The 15,001-nt window shown below is 46.3% G+C and overlaps 1 protein-coding gene and 1 long non-coding RNA gene across 5 annotated transcripts in view; one reads left to right on the top strand and one right to left on the bottom strand.

The window, feature by feature from the left end:
* Positions 1-9,191, bottom strand: part of KLHL14 (kelch like family member 14) — a 61,422-nt gene extending 52,231 nt beyond the window's left edge. The window contains exons 1-2 of one of the 3 annotated variants that reach the window (XM_032124401.1): positions 8,625-9,191; positions 6,089-7,071 (exon numbers count right to left, since the gene is read on the bottom strand). In XM_032124401.1, coding sequence (XP_031980292.1) covers positions 6,089-7,026 — 938 coding nt within the window. In that variant the 5' untranslated portion in view covers positions 7,027-7,071; positions 8,625-9,191. Of the gene's footprint in view, positions 1-6,088; positions 7,072-7,520; positions 7,587-8,035; positions 8,285-8,624 lie in introns of those variants that run through there. The other 2 variants (XM_032124386.1, XM_032124395.1) reach the window with 2 other exon arrangements.
* LOC116451218 lies at positions 7,769-11,258 on the top strand. Of its 2 annotated transcripts, none has more exons than XR_004243131.1 (4): positions 7,769-7,856; positions 9,702-9,783; positions 10,680-10,738; positions 10,831-11,258. It is a non-coding gene; the product is annotated as an uncharacterized LOC116451218 (long non-coding RNA). The 2 variants fall into 2 exon arrangements; XR_004243132.1 differs by having other exon boundaries at positions 7,781-7,856; positions 9,326-9,783.
* Positions 11,259-15,001: the final 3,743 nt, after the last annotated feature.

Here is a 15,001-nt window from a genome sequence, read left to right on the forward strand (position 1 = left end):
AATTTTCCCTCTAGAACAAGGCATTTTGAAACCCACTGAAAGATTTCCCCTTGGAAAAAGAGTTTGGAGATGCAGATGCAGATATTTGACGCTGCTTCAAGTGCTAAAAGGGGCAGGGTGACAAAGCCAAGGAGGAGCACAGTTCAGCGACCTGCAGCAGCCTCTAGAGATCCAAGCAGAGAGGTCTGGAGCAGTGGGGATTGGGGTGTGTGAGGTCAGGAGCCTGGTGGGAGGGGCACTCGGGAGTCCGCGTAACAGCGGATTCAAGAGAGGGGACAGACGGAGGTAAAGTTCAGTAGATTGGATCTGGGGAAGAGCCCTGTCCTCTAAGGACATAAATCAGGAGGGACTGCCAGTTCACAAAGGACACTACTCCAAGTCGTGCCTCTGACTGGGAAACTGGAAGGGCAAGTACCTGCACAAGGCACCTGGCAACCCTTCTTCAACCCTGCAGCTGTTGGAAAGATGGTTGTCCATAAAAAAGGCCATTAAATGCTCTTCATAAATTATGTTTCTCCTAACAAATACTATAACTGAGCCAAAAAAAAAAGGCTATCACCTGTGCCTATGCAGCTCTCAAGAGTTTTACCAGCCAGGACATACATGTCTTCAAAAAGGCTCCCAAGGGCTTTCCTGACCCACAGCAGTCTTTTTAGGACAACGGTGCTGCCTCTGTCCATAATGTGAGCTCCAGGCCTCCCATCCTTTTGGAAACTCCACATCTCTCCACTTAGACTTCAGCACGAGTTTGTCTCCAATGGCAAATGAATACACATGATGCAAGTAAGGAACGCAGGTGAGACTACCTAGGATTTAACTGACTACAGGTCTGTGGTTCACCATCCCACAGCCTCTAATGTGTCAGTCTCCCTTCTGCCTCCCTTCTCTTCTCAGCTGAGAGTGTCCTGGCACACACACAATTTCCTGATGTTAATTCAGGCACATAAAAACTGATCCAAAGCCCACTAAAATAAACCAGAGCCTCACATCCACCTCCTCCATATTGTAATGCAAAACTTAATAATTCACATACATTTTAAGATATGTTTTTCTTATCAGGATGTTAATTTGGGATCTGTAGTATTTCTCAATTGCAATTAATCATGAATAATATTAGTTAAAAATTCAAATATTGGTGTTATGATCACAAAGGGACAGGTAGGTGGTTGTAACAAGAACACAGAGTGCATTTCAATGAAAAAACACACACATTTTTTTACAACCGCCAAACATGTCCTACCGAGATTCTACAAAAATCTCAGTAGAAAAAGAAGTCAAATTGAACTGCAGTCTGTGAAATTTGGAGACAAATAGTGTATGCAAGAAGGAAATTATTTAATTGCCAAGGGATGTAACTGGTTTCTTCAAATTTTTAATCTCCTCTGTAGAAAGTAAAACAGACCAGGTATATATGTCTTCCACATAAATGCCACTGTCTCATGCTGTTCAACACCTTACATTTTTCCTTCTTCATCAACACTTATCATCTTCCTACTGTTTCATTACAGAATGAAAACTGTTCATATCATCTTCATCACCTGCCATTGTTTAATTTGCTATCACTTTCACTAATATTGCCTAACACCAAACAGTCTGGATGACACCCTCTCCACTGAAATGAAAAAAAACCCAACAAAACAAACAGCAAACGAAACCACCTCTACAATAAGTTTTAGCAGATCAGAATTTGCACTTCTAATCTCCCTAAGGTCTAGCAGTCCAGGGAACAAAAGTATAAAAAAAACCAGCTGGGTCTGTACATGCTGGGACTTTGCTGAACCCATAAAACAGCATGGGCAGGCTTAGCCTCCTTATCTCTTTGTCTCTTTATTTCCCTCTTTTCTCTTGTGCTCTTTAATTCTGTATTTTCTGCCTACGACTATTCCTATCTCATGTCAGTTGGTTGATCCCCATCCATTTTCCCCCAAATCTGAAAGAGCTTTTCCAAAAACTGGAATACTCAGCTGTTACTGACAACAGATGCTGTTTCTGTCAAGAATTAGTTTCCCCCCTTTTGCTTCATTCCCTATCTTCTTTTTATCTGCCAGGGTCTTTTTTTTGTTTTGCTAGTTTCCTTTCCTGTCTGGTGTTCTATTCTTACATTTTTCTCCCTTCAAAACTATCCTTCTTTCACCTCTTCCCTCATTTCTACTTTCCTGCTTCCGCTACATATATCCCATTTCTCCCCTGGGGTATCTCAACTCTTTTTATTTTTCTGCATTTCCATCTCTCTCCCAGTTTTACTTCCCTCACTCCCCTCTGCCTTCAGGTATGCAGCTGTATTTGCTGCTCTGCCGGCAGATCCTGGGAGGGGCGGACCAGCCCAAACGCCCATTGCTGGCCAGAGGAGCTGCAGGTGTCCTGCAGCCCACAAACAACTCCCAGGCCATCAGGGGCTGCCCCTTCCCACCCAGCCCACCTTCTCCTGCCTGTATGGAACGAAGGGCATTGTAAATAGTTACAGGCGAGTGAAACCATAAAATCATGGCAGTGCTCTATAAAAAGGCTGCAATCTTTAGGTAAAACACTTAATAAGCCAAATAAATTAATTATTTTTTTCTATAATGCTCTGTTGTCTGTCTACAGCTGTATTGTGCAGTAGCACAAACAAAATTGGAGTTAAAAGATAGGTGATGTGTTTTTTAACCATTTTCATTGTTGAAAGTAGACACGGAAGCAATAGTAATTCTCAATAGCTCACTCATCTTTAAAAGTGGATTTCTTCCCAGAAACATGGTAATGCTCTACCCCTGAACTTTTTAAAAATTGAAAATACATACCATGTATTATATAAAATATATTATATTACACAATAAAGCAGAGACACATTTTAATCAACTCAATACTCAGGTGAAGATCCGAGAGTCAAATAAATGTCTGGAATATGAACTTTCCTCTACCTAAATGCATTTTCTTCCCAGAACTACAGAAAGCATGATACAGCACAGAGCTACGTGTCTCTTTCAGGGACAGGCAAACATAATTTAAGCCTAATGTTCAGGGTCACTCACCCCACTCCAAGTCGAAATCAACTACGATTTTTCCTAGTGACATCAAAACTGACTGTGCCTCCAGAGGCTTTAACAGCAGCTTGTATGCTGAGGCCCTGGTGAAGATCACTGAGCCAACAGAATTACTAACTTTGCTTAGAGTTGAGCACCTGATTAAATGTCAAATCAAACCCAAAACACCCATCCCCTGTGGTGAAGTCCTAAACCTCAGAGTACACAACAAGGCTCACAAGTCAGGAACATAACTCCTCAACTTTTTAAATTCTGATCATTTAGTTGTTGTAACTTGAAAATTAATTTTACAAAAATACATCAGGACATTCAAGCATCACCTTCTCTTACAAAATTTCGTGGGAAAAAAACCCCTACTCTCTCTGCAGGTAAACAGTGTTTTTCACTGCAGCACAAAAGACAACTCAGGTATGTACTAGCCCCAGCATCACTCTCACTGCAGGATCTGCATTTGTGGCACAAACTTCATAACTACCTCTGCTCACAGAGCACAGACTGGCTCTTATGAGCCCAAATCTCTTTCCCCCAGCCCTGACCTCAAGACTAACTTTATAGTTTCATTTCAGAGGAGAGTCAGCATATTTTGAGCTTCCCGTTACATTCATTTCCATTAAGAAATATAAGTGGCCCTGAGGCCAATGTACTCCAAAGTGTGCATATGGATATGTATGTAACATAGATGCTTTTTTAAAAATAGCTCGTTACGAAAAAAAAAGGTTTTTTTTAAAAATGCAGAAAAGTTACTGGCAAGTTGTAATACTGAGTGCAATCCTCATCTCTTCAGCATGCTGGAAGCAGGTGGCTATGGCACTGGGCTGCTTGCTGTTCTCACCAACCTGTACTGTACTGTGCAGGAGCTATTACACTGCACAAGAGGAACTGTTAATCTCTTTCTAAAGACATGTGAATCTTTGGCGAATGACCTTTCATTAAATTCCAAATTACCAAAGTCACCATTACTCACAGAAGAAAGTAATCAGAGTTTTGAACTCTTTTTCTGTGTAATAATTTTTATGTATTTGCACATGTACTTCACTGTTAGTTTTTCAAGATTTCCTTCTGCAAATTAATCACTTAAGGAACTCTTTGCAGATTTTCTTCCTTCAAATAAAATTCTACTGAATGAATGTTAACCTGTTAAAATTGCTACTTTAGAAAAACTGTGAGTAAAAAAAAGGACAAATCTGGAAATCTCTGTAGTCTTGAATGTTTCTTTTTTTTCCTCATTCATGTTTAAGCAGGCTTTTGTACACTTAGGCAGTCTGACAAAATCTTGAAGTGATTAAGATTCAAAGATGGGCCTTCATGACCTTTATGAATTTCCAGGAATATCGTCCAAGACCAAAAATGAAAATATAACAATTGCATTCGGCACTACTAAGCATTTCAGCATCTCCAACACTTTAACATTTGGAGTAAGTTCTAATGCCTGCTTATAAATAAATCTGAATGGTTTTGCTCCCATTTCATTGCCACTAAAGAACCCAATCAAGAGAAGCTAGTTAGTAGGCTGTTATTAGGCACACATTAAAGTTGGGAAGGTGACAGCATGTTTTCATCCACTGTGGTTAAGGGTCTCTGAAATACCACTGTCTGCACAGACATGCAGACCTATTACAAATAAAAAAAGTATTTATGGTATTTCTTCTGTAAGTCCTTAAGTGGAACTTAGACTCTCATCTAGGGCTATTTAAAGCGCAATCCCTTTGTGTACGCTCCCATTTACGGGGAAAGCCAGCTCCCAGCACCAGCAGTATCAGATTCTTGCAGCATCCATGACACTTGTAAGCATTCACTGGTCAGAACACCACTACATATCCTTCAAATGACATGGACCACTGAAGCTGGAAAGGTATCTTCACTGAACCAAGCCAGCTAGTATCTCAGCAATCCACCAGGACACGAGCATCAGCTTGCCCCCGGTGGTGCGCAGAATCTTGCCTGAGGAGTTGGTGGGGTTTGCATTTTTGAAAGTCATCACTTTTGAGTATTGAAATGCAAAGGGTAGGCACCAACTTATAACAGTGGCTTCTCAAATATACTTTACACTGCAAAATACTTGTATTCGATTTTTTTGATTTCAGAGTGAGAATCAGTTAGACAACAAGGTGATAAGCATGAGAGAACACTAACATAGTGAGCTAGCCAGAAATAATAAAAGAGGGCACACCATCTCCAAAGTTAAACCATCTGAGTACCCATTGCATAGAGATATAAAGAATCCTCTGCATTAATGCTAATAGAGTGTACTACCTAAAATATTTATTAATGTACTAGTTTTTTTCTTGCTGCTGTCAATTCATTAGTAATATGCACCTGTTAGTTAAAAAGCTTATAATAAGCTGAATAATACAAAGTGTGGTTTGATTTCTGTGCTACCACGCCACTGTATTATACCAGCACTAGAAGAGGGTATTATCTTTCCATTTGTGAATGAATTACAAACATATTTTAAAAGAAGATAAATAAGTTTTGGATATGTTTACTGCTTGTTAAACTGCGAGCTGTGCGTTCAGTTCCTAACACCAACCTCGTATTGTCAATCTTTGACATCATGATTCATCACCTTATTAAATGAAAATAACTGACATGTCACAGCTGTAAGGACTATGAAGTCACAAGTTTCCACTAACAAACAGGGGCATCACCCCACCATCAGCAACATCAGGGTGTGCACAGATGATGCAGTTATTTATGAAAATAACAGATTTAGGACTTGGCTATTACAGCTTAAAACGCCCTGAAGACGCAACTCCTTGTTAAGGAGAAACATTGCGGGAGAAAAAGAAAAAAAATTAATTATGGCCCAAAAAAACCCCAACCAAATCCCCAAAGCGCGCGCGGCCAGAGGGCCGAGGGGAGGGGACGAAAAGTTTGGTGGTGCAGGGGGCGGGCGGCTCGGCCCCGCCGCCGCCCCCCTCCAGCCGCTCCGGCCGCCGCGCCGCCCCCGGCCCCGGCCCGCGGGGTCTGTGCCCGCCGGGACTCCCCGCTCCCGCAGCCCCCGCGGGCAGCCGCCGCCGAGGGGGCGGCCGTGAGGGCAGCCCCCCCGCCCCGCCGCCCCTCACCTGCTGGCCAGGCTCTGCCGGCAGTGCTGCCTGAAGGGCATCAGGTGGTAGTTCATGGCGTCCAGCAGCAGCTTCTGGCAGACGGGGTCGGTGCGCATGAAATCCACCGACTGGACCCGCTCCACCAGCTCCGGCGCCGGGATGAGGGCGAAGCGGAGGCGCTTCATCAGGTCTGGGGCGTACTGCATGCGGGTCTCCCGGTCGTGCTCCAGCCAGAGCACGGACATCTGGAAAAGAGCCAGCTCCGACTCGACGGGGGGGGGCAGCGAGTCGAGGAGGGCGCGCATCTCCTCGAAGTTGAGCAGCAGCACGTCCTCCACCAGGTACTTGTTGGCCAGCTTCTTGGTCTCCTCCAGGCCGTGCAGGGCGGCGATCTTGCACACCTGCTTGTAGTTCTGCACCGAGATCTGGTCGTTGAGGAACTGCACGCACAGCTTGGTGACCTGCGGGATGTGCAGGATCTTGCTGACCGACAGCACCTCCTCCACCGTGTCCAGCGAGAGGGTCACGTTGGCCGTGTACAGGTACTCCAGCACCAGCCGCAGCCCGATGGACGAGCAGCCCTGCAGCACCAGGTTGTTGATGGCCCGCGGGCTGGCCAGCAGCTTGTCCTCCGGGGAGGAGGATGGGGTGCCGGGCTCCTCCTGCGTCTGCGGCGGCGGCGGCTCCTTCGGCGGACCTCCCAGCCCGTCCTGGGCGCCGGGCCCCAGCCCCAGGGCGTGGGGGTGCCCGCCGCTCCCACCGCCGCTGGAGAACAGGGATCGGAAGTACTGGGAGCAGGAGGCCAGCACGGCCTTGTGGCAGTGGAACTGCTGGCCCTGGGCCGTCAGGGTCACGTCGCAGAAGAGCTGCTTCCTCCACAGCAGGTTGAGGCCGTGCAGCAGGTTGTCGCTGTGGCTGGGGTCGAAGGTGGAGGTCCTGTCCCCGGATCTGGACATGGCGAGCGGCCTCCGGCACACCTGCCTTTTAAACCCTCCTCCAACCTGGGCAGAGGGGTGGGGAGGAGAGCGGGGTGGGGGGACACACGGGACGACACAACAATAAACACAGAGGTTTAGAGGCCCGGAGGGCGCATCCCGGCTGTGTGCGCAAGGGTGGCGGGGGGCGCAGCCGGGGGACGGGCTCCCCTCTGCCCGCTGAGCCGAGCCGCCCCCCCGCCCTGGACACGGACGGGCTCGCTCGAAGGGGCTGCAACTTGGGAGGGCTGGTGGAGATTTATTTTTTTTTGCCTCTCTCCTCTTCACCCCCGCCCGCCTTTCTCCTCCCTCCTCGGTGCAAACCGGGCAGTTCTCCAGGGGAGGAGCAAGGAAGCTGGGGACATTTTCAAAGCTGAGCCACCCCCCCAGCCCCCCCTCCCAAACACCCAAGCAATCAAACACACCCCAGATAACACCCCCCCGCCCCCCAACTCCGCGGTACCCAGAGAAACTACCAAGTGACTGAAACTCTGCCGGGCAGGCGAGCAGCCCTGCCCGTCCCGCTCGCCGCCAGCCCCCTGTCCCCGCCGGCCGCTTTGGCAACTCGGCGGCGCCAGGAGCCGCTTCCTCCCCGGGGGGGCGGCGTGCCCGGAGCCGGGGCCCCGGCGCTGGCCGGCACCGAAGTTGAGCCCTACTCCTCAGCCCAGCGCGGGGATTGCAATACTTCGCACCCCGGCGCGGGGACAGGGGGGGATGGAAGCGGCAGCCCCGGGCCCGGCGAGGGGCCGCCCAGCGCTGTCCTGCCCGGCTCGCTTCTCCTCGCAGCAAACGGCGCCGCGGCCGTAACTCCGGTAACTACGTGAAGTTCAAGTTGGGGGAAGGACGGGGGAGGCGGGAGTGGGCGGTGGGGAGCAGGGCCATGGCCGGCGGCCCCCCCAGTCCGGCCGGACCCCGCCACGCCCCCCAGCCCTGGCCCCGGGCCCGGCCCGGGGAGGGGGTTCGGCGAGGCTGCCCCGAGCTGCGGCCGCACCTGCGGAGGCTGCGCAGCCACCGACCCGCGCTGACCGCATCCCGCCCCGCGGAGCGCCGCCGCCGCTCTTCCTCCTCCTACTCCTCAGCGGGATCCCGCCGAGACCTGCTCCTGCCATTGCAGCGCGCTCAGTCGCTTCTCGCCAATACTGGGCTTCCTCTGCCTCCCTTCACCCCCGCCTCGCCCCATTTATCGGCACAGCGAGGGGCTCCCTCCAGCCGCTTCCCCTGCTCCGGCGCCGCTCAGCCCCGCTCCGCGCCCCGCCGGCGGCTACAGAAACCTCCCGGAGCCTCTCCCTTTAAGTGGACCCGGTCAATCCCCCCCTCCCCACCGCACACACACACACACGCATACATACATGCACACACATACACAGACACACACACTCCTCCTCTTCTCCCTCCCCTTCTTTCTTTCTCGTTTTGCCCATTTCTTGCAATCGGAGTTTATTCTGCAAACGCGTTCGTTACACAACTGCCCCCCCCACCCCCGCACACACAAACACCCCTTTCCTCTCCCCCAGCAGCAAACAAATCAGGAGGCACTAGAAAATGCACGGAGACGGTTAGACAGAAGGCCAGAAACTTACCTGCTCCACAACCAGCTGCCAAAGTAAAGGTTCACTTAAGCTCCCCCCCAAAAAAATCAATTGTCCTTCCTTTTTAAAGGTTTGCTCGCTCCTTCCAAAAAAAAAAAAAAAAAAAAAAAAAAAAGGAGAGAAGAGAAAGAAAGAAAAAAAAAACCTTCTGGTTCCCAACTCGGAGCAGTCACTCTTTACAATTTATTTTGTCGTACATCATTTGATCACCGTGAATTAGCAACAGCAAGAAAATGTACGAGAGAGAGAGAAGGAGAGAGAGAGAAAGAGAGAGAGAGAGAGAGCGCAGAGCTTTCTGCAAGAGAAGAAGAAGAAAAAATGTACGTGTGACAAATTATGCTACCAAGAAACAACACATCATTATCCTTGGGCCTGGGGCTCAGTGAGTCGTAACGAGAGTAATAGGAAATCCACGGTTGGGGAGAGAAACGGTCGTGCATGGCCAGTGGAGAGAGACCATACAGGGGGATGGATGCTGGAGAGACTCGCAAAATTATGGCTCAAGGCTATTGTAAAAATTGTCGAGCGTAAATGACTGCGATTTCAAACATCTTTGGAAGAAAGAAGGGGAAAAAGCGAGCCCCCCCCCGCCTCCCTCCCTCTCGCTCTCCCTCTCTCTTCTCTCTCTCTATAAAGAACCGTCAAGTTTTAGTGCGCATTGCTAATTAGTCAATTTCTCTCTGCCTTCACAGGCTGGCGACTTTGCTGCTGAGCTGAAACTGCTAATTTCTGTGACCAGCTTTTTTCTTAGCTGTGATCTGGATGAATGAGTAGCTGTCTCACAGAGATGACAAAAATAAACTCTAATCCCCCCAAAAATTTCCACTACGTCTTTCTCATGCATAGATTTATGATCTTCAAGGGCCTTGTGCAATATGCAAACTTTTTGTGTGTGTGTATTGCTGGGGGCCGGGGGGGGTTAAGTCTGTTGTATTCAGGGTGCACAGTATTTGTTTTGTATTTCTGCTCTCCCCCCACACCCCAGGAGTGATGGAAATAATGTCTGGTTTCAGTAGCCAATATATTGTCACCCCCCATCCTCTTGTATTCATATTATTGTCTTGACAGGATAGATCCTCCTTCCTTGCAAGTATGATGAGGCTGGAGGGGTGGAAGGGAGAGAAAGTGAGGCTACTAAATGGTGTTAGTGGTAAGACGTTCCTTTTACATTTGTTCCCCTGCACTGTTCAAGATTTATGATCTTGTTTGAAGGCATATTTTCTCTATCGTTTTTTCTGGTTAGACAACCGTCTCTGAACTTCACTGTCAGCTCTTCAACAGATAAGGGTTCAGAAGTCACATTTTTTTATTGGAAGATTAGCATATTGTCAGATTTGTCTTTCGGTTTCGAGACTTTGCAAAGCAGAAGCCTGAATCAAATGGCAGGAAAGCAGCTGCTATTTCACAAACATAACCTTTCAACTTTCTGCCAGAGCTGATACCCTAGAAACGTGCATAGCACAGCCCGTGGGCTGGGGCTTTGTTTTGGTTTTTGCTCCTTTACAGTTGTAAGAAGCAGAGGGAATTCTTATTCTAGGCATTTTGGGCTTTTTCTTTCCACCAAGGGGCATTTTGGTAGAGGACATGTTCTCCACACTTTATCTCATGATATATTGCACCCTCACATTTATAGCTCTGTTCTTCTGTTGTCAAACCTCCAATTGTGGAAAAAAAAAAAAGCAAGAAAAGGAAAAAAAGGTGGAATGTATGCCCTTGAATGAAATGCACATGAAAGGAGACTGGAACACGCACTCACAGAAAGTTTTACCTGGTGTGAAAGCCACGAGCCCCATCCCCTTTCACAGATGATGCTCAGGCTCCCGTTAATTAAAACACACACCAGGAGTGGGGCTTTGAATGCCAGGTCTCATGGTCTTTCTCTTTGACTTGGCCAAGGATGCCAATGCATTTACAGAGCTGGAGTCAGATTGCTCAGGAATGCAAAGGACTGGAACTGAAAGGCATCAAGGCAGTTTTTGCTTTTATTTATTTTCTGGTGACCTTAATAAAGAAGTTCTGCCATACCTTTCTCTTTTTGCTTGCCAGATAGGTCCCTTCCCCCTCCCTTGGATGTCAATTATTTCTGCAAAGAATTTCCAAGAGAGGTAAGGCAGCCGGTGTTGTGGGGCATGGAATTCTTCCCAAAATCACACCATCCTATGCTGTTTCTAAAACCATATTCTTTGATTTGCTCTAGCTGTGGTTCCCTCACTGGTGTATCCTGTCGGCCACAGAGATTTTGACCCTGTTGAGATGAAGAGAAATGTGAATTACAAAATGCCTCCATTTTGATAGTATCTGGTGTCTTCAGTGATGTGAGTTGTCTCCCAACTGTAGTAGATGGGAAGAACAATTTTTATATCATGCTTGTAGTGCTGAACTTTACTGTTGTAGTGGCTGTAAATAATCTCCGTGGGGTTTTGTATCAGTTTGCACTGACTGATGTGTCACACATCATTGTAAGCTTACCATTGTAAGCTGCCAAAATACATCCTGGTAGCAACTTTCTTGGAGTAGCATATTGGTATGTTTTGCTCTTTAGTGAAAAGGGTGAAAAGACCTGGTTAATTTTTATTTAACTTTGCTACACTAACTTGGGTTGAAATAAAGTTCAGTCTTAACTTACATGTATGTTTTGTGGTCACTTATGAATTGCATTGAACAAATATTTCCAAAAGTCCTGGGTATGGTATTTCCTAAATGGTCTTGAATGTTTTGAAGTGAAACTTCAAAGTTTCTAAGTTGGGTGCTTGATTTCAAAGTGGAAAATTAAAGTCCATCTTTTACAGATGGCAGCTGCTGGCAGAAAATACTATGTGCTTGCTTGTTTCTTCTGTTACTCCCAGACCTGCACCATGTAAAATTATCCATTATTTTTCTTTGGAGCTAAAGTGGATGTACTTGACACTTGGTTTAAGCGGGGACTTCATATCTCTAATCGATATACCTAAAAGAACCACAGTCTTCAGGGAAACCACTGGGAGCAAAGACTGTCTCCCCTGAGGCACTGAATACATAAGAACTCAGAAGCCTTCCCTATCATAGCTATGGGGCTCTATCCCTAAACAGGATTTCCAAAGAGCAGTGGGCAGTGGCCCATGCTTTCATCTTTTCAAAGTCAGAGGTTTGGAGGTATTGTCCTTTTAATCATCATCCTTTCGCTCAGCTCTTTCCATCCCTGCAGATTCCTCAGCTTATCAAAGTGATTGCAGAGGCTTCTTGTGGGGAGGTCAATATTACAAGCTCCAAATCACATCTTGAAATTCGAGGAAGAGGTCCTGGTGCAGAAGAGGCTTTTATCAAGACAGGATGAGACAGGGTCATTAAAATCCCATGGAACAAACGCAGTAAATAAACAAGGTAAATACATTTCAGTAAGATTTATTTTATAAAAAAGAGAAATTTCGAATGCCTTTATTATCAGTGCTTGTAATATAAAATATATCTCTGCACAATGGATATTTTATGGGAGATTTTTTGCAGATTTTATTGCAACATATACAGGTATCCTGGCACATCTCAGAAATCAAGTTACATGCCCAGTATCTTTATTATAAGATTATATTATTATTGTTATTATTATAAAATAAGTGTCAATTCTGAATGCCTGCCCTTTTGTCATTGAGATTGCTGTCAGAAACAGAGCTTCAGCTGCCTCCCCTCTCTGGGGTACAGAATTTGCCTTTTGTGCAAGTCATCTGGCCTTCTGAACTCTCTCAACAGTCTGCATTTCAAATGGTAGAACAGAGGTGATGGCACTCTCAGAGCCACCTGGATGTGGGTGGGATCTGCCACCACAAGAAGAGAAAGTTTTTTCTAGGGGCCGTGAAACAGGTGGGCTGGATTGTTTTTGTTGGGCAGCATCCCATGCTAATTGATTGGACAGATCTGAGCACACAAGTCCATTTTGAGGTACAAGTGCTGTACAAGCAGATGAACAAGAGCAGTACTGGCTGTTACCAATGACATGGCTACTCTTGCTGAACGTTGTTGTATAATCCCCTCTGAAGCTTCTGACGTGGAAGTCTGTAAGCTCACACCTCTGAAGGAAGACCTGGTATCCCAGTGCACTGTTCCTGGAGTACAGATTAACTACTCACTTCATCACTGGTAGTGTCAGTCTATGATAGGGCAGGAGTGGAAGATTTCAGGAGGCTGTGGTAGTGGTTGTTAAACCCAGGAGTCTGGATATCTGGATTCCCACCACTGGCACACAGTGATTGTACCTACGTGGGCTTGTACACTTTGGTTTAGCACCTGGGAACCACCCAAAGCTCCTAAGTGCCTTGTTGTTCTATGAGGAAACCCTTTCCCTGGAAACCAAGGAGATGTGAGGCATTGCAAGGAGCTGGGAGGGCAAGAGAACAAAAAGTAGTCTTGGGTCTAGTAATATAGATGTTAACAACCTTGACCCAGGTGTGTTCTTTAATTTCTCTGTGCTTAGTTAACAAATGCTAAAAAGGGTTTTCATTAGTGCAGTCCGAGGCTCTCCCGGCTTGTGATCTCTTGGCCCTGCTGAGCACATCTGCCCAGCTTCACACCCAGCTGGGTATTTCTGAATGTTTACTGTTAGGATTGTAGCCGGTGGGTACATTGTGACTGTAATGACTGGCACAACTGGGCCCCGAGGTGTCGCAGGTATCCTGATTGCATGTGTGGTGTTCTGGTTAATCCATGCTTGCCTAGTGCTTTGAGATTCCTCCAGGAGTACTGACTGGTTTTATTTACACTCACAGATATATTGTGAAGTATTGTTTCTGTGCCTGAATGTATACAAAACAGAAATTATACTGTAAAAAAGAGTCATAATAACCATTAAGTGTTCATACTTTTGCCCTGTTTACCCAAAACTGTGATGGGGGTGGACTGGGTGCTGCTACATAGGACCCTAAATGAGTGATCCTAAGAGCACTGAAAGGCAAGTTGTTCCTCCTTTCACAGTCCACAAAAAGGCAATAGAGTAAACTACATTAAAAAAAAAGTCATTTAATGCAATGCTGTGCAATCAAGATGACATGAATAAAGTTTGTAGAAAACCAGTAGCTTCTGAAATATCAAAATATAAGGTATTTCCTCTGAAAGAGTTATTAAAATAACTTAGGGGGGAGGCAGAACTCAGAACTGTTAAAAGAAGCAGCTAAGCTTGGGGAAATTGTAATCTAAAAGCAAGGTGGATTAAGCAAATCCTTCTGTACAGAACCATGCTACAACTAGGAACCCTCTAACCATCACTCGGAAAAGCTTACGCTCTGGGACTCGATTTTCAGGCACATAATACGAGCTTTAGTGATTGTGTCGGCACTGTACTCCCAATTAAGGGATACTCTCTTGTGCTTAAGTCCATTTCTGTTCAGGAAAGCATTTAAGCATTTCTTAAACCATATTCTTAAGTACTCTCTTGAAAGGGAATGCCTTCCTGTTGTGGGATATGTGTCTGCATTTGCCAGTCAGTTTGGCTGAGTTTTCCCAGCCTGGTGCACACAGGACTCATTGCAAAACTAAGAGGAGGATACATTGGTGGCAAGTGACATTGTGATTGCTCTGAAGTCACAGTCAGGCTTTGTAAGGAGCCATCCCCATGTGGGACAGTGTTCCATCCCAGTTACCTGGTTTCTTCAGGCAGCATTTTGAGACACAGGGGGGAAAGGGTAAGGTTCAAAGCAACAGGAACTGACTGGATTGCAGTCGCTAGAGTACATTTTTGTACTGAAGAAATATATAATCCATAGGTTTAATGTGGCTCTCATAAACCCCAAGAGAGCACTTTCAGTTTTTAAGGGAGAGAGGAGTTGCAATTTTTTAAAATCCCTTTCAAGCAAAATCTGCTGACAAAGAGTTTTGTTCTCCATCAGTCTAAGTGCTCTGGGGACAGAAATCTTTCCCAAAGGGCTCCATTTTAACTGCCCCAGGATTGTCTTCTCCCTTTGGATGTGGCAGAGAGGACTCACTGGACGTCCAGTCCCTCGTGAGGAAATAACGATGTAAAATAAAATGTGCCGTTATTGTTGACTACCAAGATGCTTATTCATTAGCAGTTTTGGGGGTATATGTATAAAAAAGCAAAGGAAATGTGAGTTAAGATTTATGGTTTCCACTTGCTTTACTCCATCTTTCTAAGACAACACAGAGTACCTTCTGACCTGGCTGCTTGAAGACTAGGGCTGTACTTAAATTGTACAGTCTTGTTCTGCTGCAGAGGGGAAGAAGGTGATCTCTTGATATCTCTGTGGAGATCAGGTATCATTGCGTTCTCAGTAGCCAGACTTATCACCATTGTGAACCAGTAAATGTGCTGCTTCTCCCCTTTTCCAAACTGTATTTTTAAAGTCAGGACCTCAGAATTCGAATTAGGTAGTTTGCTGAGAGAA

The sequence above is a fragment of the Corvus moneduloides genome, chromosome 1, assembly GCF_009650955.1.
Source record: "Corvus moneduloides isolate bCorMon1 chromosome 1, bCorMon1.pri, whole genome shotgun sequence".
NCBI lineage: Eukaryota > Metazoa > Chordata > Aves > Passeriformes > Corvidae > Corvus > Corvus moneduloides.